The 13,009-nt window shown below is 42.1% G+C and overlaps 1 protein-coding gene across 1 annotated transcript in view; it reads left to right on the forward strand.

Moving 5' to 3' along the window:
• LOC116820036 (glutamate decarboxylase 1-like) overlaps positions 1 to 13,009 on the forward strand; it is a 42,151-nt gene that overhangs the window by 6,392 nt on the left and 22,750 nt on the right. The window contains exons 3-7 of the mRNA XM_032772228.2: positions 1,522 to 1,764; positions 2,905 to 2,995; positions 7,359 to 7,471; positions 8,388 to 8,503; positions 10,495 to 10,574. Of these exons, the coding sequence (XP_032628119.2) occupies positions 1,522 to 1,764; positions 2,905 to 2,995; positions 7,359 to 7,471; positions 8,388 to 8,503; positions 10,495 to 10,574 (643 nt within the window). The remainder of the gene's footprint in view (positions 1 to 1,521; positions 1,765 to 2,904; positions 2,996 to 7,358; positions 7,472 to 8,387; positions 8,504 to 10,494; positions 10,575 to 13,009) is intronic.

The raw sequence follows: 13,009 nt of genomic DNA on the forward strand, positions 1-13,009 counted from the left end.
TCAGGGCTGGGGCAGCGGGTTGGCTCTGTTTTGGGGTGTGAGTTTACCTGGGGTGGCTCCCGGTCAGTGGCACAGTGGGGCTAAGGCAGGCTCCCTGCCTATCCTGACTCTGCACTGGGCCATGGAAGTGGCCAGCAGGCCTGGCTCCTTGGCGGGGGGCAGGGACAGGGCACTCCATGCACTGTTCTCGCCTGCAGGTACGGCCCCCCCACCCCAGCTCCCATTCATTGTGGTTCCCGGCCAATGGAAGTACAGAGACGGTGCTCGGGCTGGGGAGACCGCATGATGCCAGAACAGGTAGGGACTAGCCTCCTTTAGACCCGCAGCACTGCTGACTGGACTTGTAACAGCCCTATTGGTGGTGCTGACCAGAGCCGCCAGGGTCACTTTTCGACCAGGTGTTCCAATCGAAAACTAGATGCCTGGCAACCCTACCACACATGCACCCTGAGCAGGAACCAAGGGTTCCTGTAGCCTGTACTCATAGATCAGAGGAGAGGTAGCTAAGCCATTAGGATTTTTGCCTGTGCTCAGTAAAGACCTAGGAGTTTCTCTCTTCCTACTTCGCAGGCCACTGAGTACAAGGGAATGGGTTCAAGGGGTATTTTCATCATGGTGGTGAGGCAGAGACTCACGGATTTATGGATGATCTTGCCCCTCCTTTCAAGGAGGAAGAGGATGAGGGAAATGTTGATCCTATCAATTGCACTGTCACTAATAGACTGAGAGGGAGCTGTGGTCTTCTGGATCTGTGAATCAAACTGAAAATAGTAGCATAGTAAATCTCCTTTCTGTACTAGCAGGAAATTATCCCTGCCCTTCTAGCCTCTTCCAGTCTGAATTGGCCCTTGAACACCCTGTTAGAGAGTTAAGTCACTGAGCAAAATATCTGTTTTCCCACTATCTTCGTCTATGTTCTGAGCTCCGCACATGAAAGGTGCTATAGAAGTGCAACATATCGTGAATGCTACAAAAGGATTAACGTGCTAAGCTCTTACATGATAATAGTAGGGTTAAGCAATATGGTAATGGGGACTGTGCCTTTAAGGAAAAGAGTCTGGGCGGGACGCTGCAGAAGTTCATGTTGTTGTTATGCACAGTCAGTTGGAACTGGTCACCGAATAAAGCAGATCTTTTCCAAGCACCTTATGCACTTAAGCCCGCATCCTAAAGGAATTTAGGAGCTTAACTGCCATTGATTTTCCAGTGCAGTGAGGATTCAGTTCCTCAAAATGAACAGTTAAGGTTTCCATAATTTCAGTGGCAATTAGGCTCTTAAATACCTTGGAGGATCTGGGTCTGAATGCTCACTGAACACCACAACGTGTTACAACGATGGAAGCAACTAGAGTAAACTTTTGAGCATGTTCGGTGAAAACTGGATATTCCCAGAAGCCTGTGCAGGGTGAGACTGAACAGAGCATTTGTGAAATCAGTAAAAGCAGTGTGCCTTGTCTCCAACCAACCTGACTCCTGAGTACTTGTTAACATTACACTGATGTTCCCTTGATTTCTTCCTAGATTTGTTGCCTACTAGGAATGGTGAGGAATTAACAGACCAGTTCCTGCTTGAAGTGGTAGAAATTCTCCTGAATTATATTAAAAAAGCCTATGATGGGAAGAGTAAAGTTCTGGACTTTCATCACCCCCATCAGCTTCTGGAAGGCTTGGAAGGGTTCAGCTTGGAGCTGCATGATCAGCCAGAGCCTTTGGAACAGATACTTGTTGACTGTAGGGATACCTTAAAATATGGAGTTAAAACAGGTAACATAGTGTCCCCCACAGCAAAAATGTATCTCTCATATCTTCACAGGCACATATATCATTGTTTAGAGATCTGACATTTCTCCATACTGGAATCAATTTGTCCAGGACTCTTAGTTTTGCCAGATTCATATAACTCCTTAAATACTTTTTTCCTTTTCCTGTATTTCCAGTGGGTGGTGTGTGTGTTGTTCTGCTCTCAACTTGTTTTGATACAGTAAGAAACAAGGGGGTGAGAAGTCACTTCCTCAAGAGAACCAGTTTACACTTTCATGAATTATTCACTAATGTAATTCTTTATTTAAATTATTTAATGTAATTATTCATTAAAGAAGGTTATATACAGGAACTGACAACATTTTTTTTTGTTTTTTTTCTGTTTTCTTTCTCCTTTGCAATGCATGACACTAGGGAGGCTTCTAAAATATTTAGACAATTTTTCCAACTGTGTAGATTTATTTTTAACGCCTTTTTAGATGTGAATTGACTTGGCGTGTACAGAGGTTTAAGGGATAGCACATTGGGTTCAAAAATATCCTTAGATTTAGAGACGGTTCAGAATAGTAAAAGGGTTTTGATCACAAATGGAAAAATGCTCTAAAGCACATAAATCTTATTGACCTAAATGCTTTTGAAAATATTACCCACATTCCAATATAAGGGACCAGTTGTCTTGAATGATTTGAATTCTGGCGTTAGTAGAAAGTAAGCTACGTAATTGGAAAATGTAGTTTATTTTATTTGCTCAATAAAGACTTAAATGTCCTGGGCTTTATGTAGAATCATAGAATATCAGGGTTGGAAGGGACCTCAGGAGATCATCTAGTCCAACCCCCTGCTCAAAGCAGGACCAATCCCCAGACAGATTTTTACCTCTGTTCCCTAAATGGCCCCCTCAAGGATTGAGCTACATCCCTGGCTTTAGGAGGCCAATGTCAAACCACTGAGCTAGCCCTCCCCCCACTTCATACCTCTTTTTGAGGAAGGCTTCTTTCCTCAACATTAACCTAAAACAACACTTTCTTATTCTTCATACTGATTTCACCATCCTTATCAACACAAGTTAACTGGGGACTGAGCTGAAGAACAATGTATTTCTATCTCTTACACAGATTCTGGTTTATTTTTGTTTCATTTTAGGACATCCTCGCTACTTCAACCAACTCTCCAGTGGCCTTGACATTGTTGGACTAGCTGGTGAATGGTTGTCAGCTACTGCAAATACAAACATGTATGTACTCTAAATCGTTACAAGTTAAATACTAACAAAAGCCAGCCACTTTTTTCTGCTTTTCTGGAGTGCAAAGTACCTATTTGAAAACAAGCAAGAACAGACTTCCCATCTTTTAAACAAATGTGTGAACACTTGCATAAATGTTGGCTAGGTAGCAGGAATCTGTGCGCCACAGACAACTGAGGTAGATAAACCATGTTGTACAGCAAAGTGACAATGGCTGTTAAGGAGCCTGCACTAGATGTAAACTCACTGGCTGTTTTCAAGCAAAACATACTCCAGACAGCAGTCTTAAAACTATCAGCCAATTATTTTAACTTAAGAGCAGTTAATGATCCAGGCTTATTTTTGGGCAAAACGTACACAGATATACCGAGTAAAGGGAATAACAGGATTCACTTGCAAAACACATCAGCACCAAACAATGGAAACTCAAAATCACTAACATCCCTGTTAATGTTACAGGACTAGATTCAGTCCAAGTTACATCCACATGACCAAGGCCCCTGATGTTGGAAAATTCCTGGAGATGGACTGCAGGACACAGACTGCACACATCCCCTGCTCCACTAGGGAGCTCATAGCTGACCAATATAGCCCGAAAATGACTCTGAGAAGAGAACATGGCTAGATCAACCAAAGGATGAACTGATTCACTGCCATAGCCTCTATCACAGGGGTTCCCAGGAAATCCCAACCGCAACTTAAAGCTGATTGATTCTATTATAATTAAACATAAAATATAACAAAATTTCAGAGCTATCATTCTCACTAGAAAAATTTCTGAAATAAAACACAAAGAAATTAAGTATATACAAAATGTTCATCATAACCGTAACACAGCAATATCTTCCTTTTTTTTGTGAAACTTGTAGGACTGAATGGCCAAAATGAACATTTTGGCACATGCTGCCATATTTTCAAGGAACCTCAAACTAGATTTCTGGATTGGCATGCGCAATTCTGCACCCTCAAATACTTTTGATACACCCAAGACATCTTAGTGAACACACAACCTTAAATTGGCACATGCATAATGGGTAATTAGATGCTCAACTCTCTTATTTATAAATGCAAATACAAAGATTGAGCATGCTAAATGTTGGGAGTGGAAAAACTGCATGGACAAAACTTCTAGTGCATCAAGTTGCAGCTGCAAACTAAGAAGCAGTTTTTAGAACATTCGATCCATATACTTTCAAGATTTTCATCTTGGAGATTTGGCCACATGTTTTCCAGTAAAATAAGACTTTGTAACAATTAAACTGAACTTTTAAAACCCTAATTTGTTTTATTTTTGTTGATAGCATTTAATAATCTTAGTAAGAATTTTGTATATTACTCTTCAAGGAGTGTAAATGATTAAGGACGGGTGTTTGAGATAAGGAAAGGCAGAGAGACTTGGCTAAGAGAGTGAATTTGAGAACTGGATGCTTCCTGGAAGGGATAAAGGATCTAGTGGAGTTAACTGAAATGTATATTTGCCACAATGAATTTTGAAGAATTCTATCCCCTGCCCCCACAAATCTTGTGTGGATGGAGGAAGTTTAGTTTTTTTCAACAAAAAAATCATTTCCCTCAAATAAAAATCTGTTAAACTATTTTGATTTTAAAAAACACCAGTTTTCAGCATATAAAAAAATTAGTTTCTATTTCTTTTTACAAAAAATTGGACCAAAATGAAAATTAATGTAGTTTGAATAATTTTCCTGTAAAAAAATTTTTTGACAAAAGTTTTGTTCACCTCTGGGACCTAGTGGACAATGTTTGAGAATGGGAGGTGGAAGCAGAGGCCTTGAAGGGATTATTGAAGATGCATTGTCTGTGGAGAATATGTGGAGTAGACTGTGTGGTCTTGGTAGACAGGAAGTTGAAAAGTACTAAGTTTAAGCCATAAAGTGCATGTATTTACTGAAAAGACATCACAAAGCCAAAGGGGGGAGCACCTCATAGAGACTGACTGTAGGGAGGTTAGAAAGGAAGAATGGAGGTAGTAGAGTTAGCCAATGTACCTTCTATGTGGCTAAAACCAAGTATCTTACATCCATAATTTCCAGTTATACATTCTATGGGATGCAGCTCATTGCAGTTTATAATGTAATGTGGGGAAATAATAAAACTTTTCTTTTCTGAAAGGACAACATAATTAAAGACACTGGAACAGAAACTAGTGTTCACAGAGATGAACAATGCTGCACCTAAGCAGCTTTCAGCCACACCGTATTTCTGTCCCTATTTCCCAATTAAAATGTCCTAGCAGATTTTTACTATCCACAAGAACATTGGAACACATCTCTTTGGAGACATTTCAGAAAAACATGCATTGTATAACCCCGTAGGAAAGATTAGCTGGAGAAAGTGTGCAGAATGTCAGTGTACAGTAACATCTTAACCCTTTGCAGCTTACAGATACATAAATTCTACTGTATGTATATTAATATATCTGATAGTCTAAAAATGGGGATGATAATGCTTACTGGTCTTTGGAAACTACTTTCAGATCTACTTAAGAAAAACACTATGGACACAATCCAGTAAACACTTACCTTTCCTTAATGTTACCTATGTGAGTAGCTCAACGGGAAGGGTACTAAGTATGTGGTTAAATATGTGCTCAAGTGTTTTGCTGGATCAGGGCCTAGACAAGCACTAATGTATTATTAACTGACTTGTCACTTTGACAGTCTGGCATGCAAATTTAGTTTACATTTGTTAGCCTAAATTTTTGTACTTCAATCAAACTTGTTCATGCATGGAGCATTGCACATGTTAGAAATAGGCATGCTGAACTCTGGCTGCAGGTTCAGTTTTGTTTGTGGGATTTTTCTGGAAAATGTAAGCCCCAGATTTCTTTCAACCAAAGTAAATTCCTGCTATTGTTTTCTACTACAATAAAGCTGGGGTGTTTATCGAGATGGAAACTGAATAGACAGCTGTGAGTAGTTTGGTAAAATTATCCTGTCTGGTTACTGCAGATTATAGTCTTTCACTTGGACATTTTGAACTAAATTTAAGAGTTTTCTTGGTATAGTTTTTTGGCTCAATCAAAATTGTTTCTGTTTTAACTGCAGGTCTAATAGGTCTGTAGTGAATAGTGTAGGTACACCACCAGATTAGCTATAACCATGTTTGTTAACTAAATACAATTCTAAGAAAAAATAGAACATAAAAATGTGTCTGGAGAGCAGCACAATTATAAGTAGTTTCAGTCAAAGGGAGAACAGGAAATAGCTACACCTTCAAGCTATATGTTACAATACAGTCATAATGTCATGTTCTGATATAGTTACCTTCATTCACTAAGTGCCTAGTAAACATTCATATCTTTCCCTTTGTATTGTAGAGCAGCATTAGCCACACAAAGCCAATGACTAATGTCAGTCAGCAAACAGTACAGTGTTTGAGGTTTTTTAGCTTGGTAGGTAATTCAGTTTTTACAGGTAAAAATCACTGCATCACTCCTAAATTTAGTCAATTTTAGCTCTTCCTCCTTTCCTTTGTATTTTTAAGAGTCCATATAAATGATCATATGAGTGACTGAAAAGTTCTTTTAAATTGGTTTGGAGTCATGTAGATATTGTGAATTAGTGGAAGAGTATGTGTATAATAAGCGAACTTTGTCTCTCTCTCTAGTCCTTTGTCTACTCTTGTAACACTGGCTTCTTGTCTGTCTGCACACATTCAGGTCACTTTGGTTTGAAAGCCTTCTCCAACTTCATCTACAAATACCTTCCTTTAGCTTTCCACCTCAGCAGCTCCCCAGTATCTAATAGGGCCATGATTTGGCTCTACATCTATACATGGTTCTGTGGGAATCTTCTAAATGCTTTGCCTCACTCCATGCCCAGGACATCACATTAGAAAGCACACCTGAGATGTGCTGTAGCAATAAACAGACAGTGTAACATTGTCTCATGTTATAATTTCAATCAAACTTCACTTGAGGAATGACCCTGAAATGTTGGACTATTTTAATCAGCTGAGCTGTGTTTTTTGGGCCATCCCAGTGCAAACAACAAATAAATCCAGTGACATCAATAGTTACACAGATATAAATGAGACAGAATCTAGAACATCATTTCTAGATTCAGGGGCCACAATTAAAGAGTCTACTTTCACCACCTCAGGTATCTACAATAACATTTTCACATTCTAAATGTATAGTCAGATAATGGATATTATATGGGATGAGAAAGAAGAAGGTAATGGGTAAGAAAAAAGGAAAGGAGGTCGCTAGTCTCATCTCACCCCTTATATCATTCCTAAATCAAGTTGTCTTAATTCCTTTTGTGCCTCTTTTGTGTAATAGAAATGCATTTCTGAAAACAGCCTGTTGCTATTTTTTTAAAACATATTTTAGGTTTACATATGAAATAGCTCCAGTGTTCGTTGTCATGGAGGAGATCCTTCTCAAGAAAATGCATGAAATGGTTGGATGGGGAGAAACGGAAGCAGATGGTATATTTTCTCCTGGTAAGTAGACAGGAAATTACCTTTGCTATTTGCCTGATCTGAAGCCCAAGCAAATCAGTGAGAGTCTTTCCATTAAGTTTACTCACTTTGGGATCAGGCTCTGTATGAAAACTGCATCAGGTTTGTTTTAGGGATGAGCAAAGAAGCTTAAGTAAAATAAAATAGGCAGCAACTTGAACCTTCCCGTTAATCTAAAAGCAAACTTGAATTGAACTTTTTTGCAGTTTTAAATAATTTAACCATATTATTTCAAACATTATTTATAATTTCAAAATATTGTTAAAAGTAATCATGTAAATAAAAAATGACAGGATAAAGAAAAGAAAATTACTGCAATGAAAAGAATAAAAATCCACAAAGCTTCTCAGAATTCAATTTTACATCAAGCTAATTCTCAAAGCACCTTCTGGTACAATGATACAATAAGAATAAAGAAAGAAATGAACCTCTCAGAAATTAGAATTTGATAATTTTGAATCAAGCTCCTTAATTCTCTGTGTTTCCGTTAGGGACTGGGACATGGTGGGTTGGAGAAAAGAAAAGGAGAGTTGCAATCAAATTTGCCTGACAAGCACAAACCTTAAGAGGTCCATCAAACTGAGATTCAGTGGCAAGTCTTATCAAATCTGTGGAAGCCTGGAGAAGTGCACAAGGGATTAAATGGTGGGAAGAAAATTCTGTGGCCAAGATTTGACTGGTAATCTGTACATATATCCTGCAGTCAAAATGGGCAGTCAGATGGTGAATTGCAAATTGTTGGGTCATTAAGGAATCAAAATTAAGCCAATGGAGGTATGCTAATTTATAACAGTTGAGAATCTGGCCCTCTGATGCAATGATGTAAAATTTAAATTCCCAGTCGGAATAAGCTATTCAAACCAAAATAGAAGTATTTGTTTCCCTTCCATGCTGTTAGGTGGGACCATATCAAACCTTTACAGTGTTCTAGTGGCTCGTTATAAGCGGTTTCCTGAGATTAAAACCAAAGGCATGGCAGCACTTCCACACATTGCACTGTTTGTTTCTGAACATGTAAGTACAAAATTATAGTAAATAGCTTGTCTCTGCTAGATTCAGTACTGAATCTTGAAAATCAGACTATTGAAATAAATGAGCTGAAAAAGAAATGAAATACTTCTGGAGAAAGTTTGAGTGAGATTTTCAAAAGTGCCTACATGATTTAGGAGCACCTGTCCCATAGCACGTCATTAGTGCTTGATTTTATGTTCTAAGTCACACAGGCTCTTTTGAAAATCCACTCTTGTGACTTTAGGCACAGCCCTGACTAAGTGGTATGGTGTAAGCTGCACCAGGACTGGAAATCACTGGGTATGTCTACACAGCAATTAGCCCCCCTACCCCTCTCAGTTGGCTCATGCATGGTGGGAGAATCCCAGAGTTCGAGCTGCAGCCCAAGCCCAAATATCTACACTGCAATTAAAAAGCCCTTCAAGCCCTTGTCATTTGGTATGGGCCAGCTGGAGGCACCTAATTACAGTGTGGACATAGCCGTTGTGACTCAGAAATGCATCTCTGAGTCACAGTTCCTCCCCTGTTATCCTCTAGCTTTAGAGGAAGGGATAGTAATTTCCTGCTGACCTGCACCAGCAGTAAGTTATCACACTCCCTGCACTGGCACTTTGGGGTCATGGAGTCACAGCCTTACCTATTCCAATCCACTGCTTTTGGTGTGAGGATGGGCAAGTAACTGGACAAACAGCACTCATTCGCTGCTGTGTACATGCACAAGGTTCAGATTTGACACCAGGCAGGATCTGGAAGAAGTTCACTCCTTCCTACTCCATTTGCAGGTGCATTATACAAGTCACAATCTGGCCCTTGGAATCCCTCACCCCCACCCCATGCATATAACTCAGTGAAACTTTCTAGGGGTCTGATGATGTCAATGGAAGTGTTTCCATGAACCTCAGTGAATCAGGCCTCAGGTGCCTACACTTCCCTGATTAGTCTGCAGACAAATGTGCATACATACAATTTAAAAATAAGAGTTTAAATATTGTCATTGCACATGCAAAGTATGAAACTTCAACTAAATTAATATTTATACGATTGCTTATGGAACTGAGGCATAAAGTAAAAGCAGAATATTGATATTGGTTACTCCGGTGTGGCTTTGTGTTATTTCATAGTGGAGTGTTCCACAGTTGCAAAAGTTGTTCACTCTGCTAATGTGGAGGTACAGAGTGAAATCAGTAGAGCTTTCAGTGTTTTTTAAAATCTCATTTATTTTTATGAGAAAAATGATCTGTTACATGGATGTTAACAGAAGACAGTCTAGATTATTTTTAAACCTTTATTTAATAATGCAGAAATATTATGCAAAAAATGGGACGTGAAATTCCAAATGCTATTTATCATTATAGTTGTATTTTGGTGCAGATTTGTGGTTCCTTTGTAATACTAAACTTGAGGTCAGGCTGCAAAATAGTGCAAAAATAACCCACTATTTACCCTGTAATTAAATATATTTACCATGCAACCCATAACTTAAATAATCAATGATCACATAAGCACATGAATCTCCTACTGATTAACATAATTGCCATAAATCTAATAATCTCAAGCATATTGTACACATTCCTAAAGTTTTTTGCTTTCTTTGTCTTACTGAGAATAGTTGCTTAGTCTAATGACACTGGCAAGGATTTAAAAATGTACAGACTATCAGTCATCAGAGCAAAGAATTATCTCCACATGGGATCAGGAAGTAAACTCTCTATACATCTTAGCACCATATTGCACAATTACGAGCATTATGGGAGGGGTAAGCCTCTTTCTGAAACAACTGGTTTTGGCCACTGTTAGGCAGGATTTGATGGACTCTTGGTAGATTTCAACATGCCCATTATTATACTCTTATGTGTCATCAAAACACCTGAGCCATAACATACTTATTTTTTCTGCCCTAGAGAAATATTAATGGTGCCATCCATATATAGTATGTACTTTGTATACACACATGTATCTAACAAAACTCCCTTAAACTTTTTCTTTGTTTTAAGAGCCATTATTCAGTAAAGAAAGCTGCAGCGGTCCTTGGAATTGGGACAGATAATGTAATTACAGTAAAGTGTGATGAAAGGTAAGCCCCTTAATGTCTTCCAGTAAATGTTTTTTTCTTCTGAATTTAACCTTATCTTGTGCCACTTGGTCTTGTGTCTATTTCTTAAGGTGAATTGTACTTTATAAAATGATCTTGAGCTACAGCTAAAGCAGAATTGATTAAATGCAAAACTATGGGTCACTTATGAATACAGAGTCAAATTTTTAAGTCCTTATTCAGTATTTAGTCAGTCCCTATTTAGACAAAACTCTCCTGAAGTCAATGGGAGTTGCGCCTGAGTAAGGATGGAGTAAAACTAAAGGGCCAGTTCTTCTTTGAGTGGTTGTTCATGTCCATTCAAAGTATGTGTGCGCATGTCGCGTGCACGCCAGCCGGAAGATTTTCCCCTAGCAGCATCCATAGGGTCGGCCCAGGCGCTCCCTGGAGTGGCGCCACCAGGGCGCCCTATAAACAGGCCCGCCAATCCTCCACCCCCTCAGTTCCTTCTTACCACCGATGACAGCTAGCTGGAACTTCTCTTGCATAGCAATCTGGCAGTGTCCTATCTGTACCATTTAGTTCGTGTATTCAATTATATAGATAGATCTTTGTATATAGTTTTTGTAGTTGGGGGGGGGGTCCCCCCCCACAGTCTTTGTCACCCGCTGGGGCATGCCCGGGTCCCCCGGGTTCAAACTCTGCAAGGACTACAAGAAATTCATGCCTAAGAGTGACCCACACTCTGTGTGCTTGAGGTGCCTCGGAGAGAGCCACCAAAAGGACCGGTGCTCTATCTGTAGAGGCTTCCGCCCGTGAACTCTTAAGGACAGGGCTCAAAGACTTAGAGTCCTCTTGATGGAGGCGGCCCTGCGACCACCCTCAGACCCAGAGCCAGCTGAGACTGGCCCCAGCACGTCGTCCTCAGTGCGGAGTGCCCCGGCACTGGCATCAGGACTTAGGGCCCAGCCCAAGTCATCCAAGACCCAGCACCGAGCGGAGTCGGGGGTCATAGGAAGTCAGCCTCAGTGCGGCACCACTCACCTTCACCGGTGCCCGCCAAGAGAGAGAAGCTGGTGAGGGATCGTTCTCCCCACCAGGACCTGAGGCCTACTCCGCCAGTGGGGCTAAGTGGACAGGCTGAGCTACAGCCCCCCGAGGTTCCATCGACTCCTGCACCGCAGAGAGGGTGGTCGAGTCCGGACCAGCCCAGTTCTCTGGGCCTTAGCGGCGACATATGCCCTCTGTCGATGCCGGAGGCATTCAAGGCAGCATCAGACCTGATGGGTCTCCCGGCACCGACCTCCCTGCATCGTAGGGAGTTGCCTACTGTGGTCCGCCCACCAGTACAATCTAGAGGCAAGCCGGCCATGCTATTGTCTCCCTCCCCACACTGAGCTGCAAATCCAGCACCGGACCAGAGGAGAGGCTCCCCGCCGCCTCGGCACCGCTCATCTTTGGCACCGGGCGCTGCTCCCCCCAGGTCTTCATACTAGGAGACCTCAGACTCAGAGGCGGGCTCCTATCGCTCCAGCAGGTTCCGGAGCAGGAGATCAATGTCGGGGGCGAGCCACCAGGGTTACCCGCAGTGACAGCAACAATGGCAGCCGCCCTCGCAGTGGCCGTTTTGGACTCCCTGGGCCTACCATCAGTCGGTAGGCCAGGCGTTTGGCCCTCGGTCACAATCGACTTTGGTGTCCTCAACGTCGGTGGCCCCAGCTCAGCTGCCTCCCCCACCAGCACTGTCACCGAGCAGGGGTGTGCCTTTGTCAAGTTCAGAACCCCCTAACCAGGCAACGGCAGCGGCTTTAGTTCAGGCTCTATCGGCACCGCATGATACACCAAGTCACTCGCTGGCAACCTCGGTACCGGCCGCAGTGCCGCATTTGGACTCAGAACCGGCACCACAACCTCAATACCATGTGCCACAGGTCCCCGAGGGGCCACATGCACCAGAAGAAGAGCTGCTCCATGTAACCTCTTCGTCGTCCTCCCCGGACAAGGCGGTCTCGGGCACGGCTGCAGCTCCGGCCCTCGGACACTCGAATTCTCCAGTAATTGCTCAGGCGAGCAGCTCAAAGCCTCACTATTCAAGCAGAGGAGATCGAGGTGGACGCGGACCCTGTAGTGGACATCCTGGCCCCCTCAGGGCCATCCAGGGTGGCCCTTCCGCTGATAAAGACGATAGCGAATACGTCCTGCACCCTATGGCAGACACCAGCTTCATTGACCCCTACTGCCAAGAGATCGGAGCGGTGCTACTTCGTCCCCTCTAAAGGGCACGAACACCTGTATGCCCACCCTCCCCCGGACTCACTGGTGGTAGATGCGGCTAACCAGCAGGAGCGTCAAGGGTTCCAGGGGTCAACGCCAAAGAGTAGAGATGCAAAAAGACTTGAGCTCTTTGGCAGGAAGGTGTATTCCACAGAGGGACTCCAACTCTGCATTGCCAATCAATCAACAGGCAATAGTAAGCC

This window comes from Chelonoidis abingdonii, chromosome 2 (assembly GCF_003597395.2).
Source record: "Chelonoidis abingdonii isolate Lonesome George chromosome 2, CheloAbing_2.0, whole genome shotgun sequence".
NCBI lineage: Eukaryota > Metazoa > Chordata > Testudines > Testudinidae > Chelonoidis > Chelonoidis abingdonii.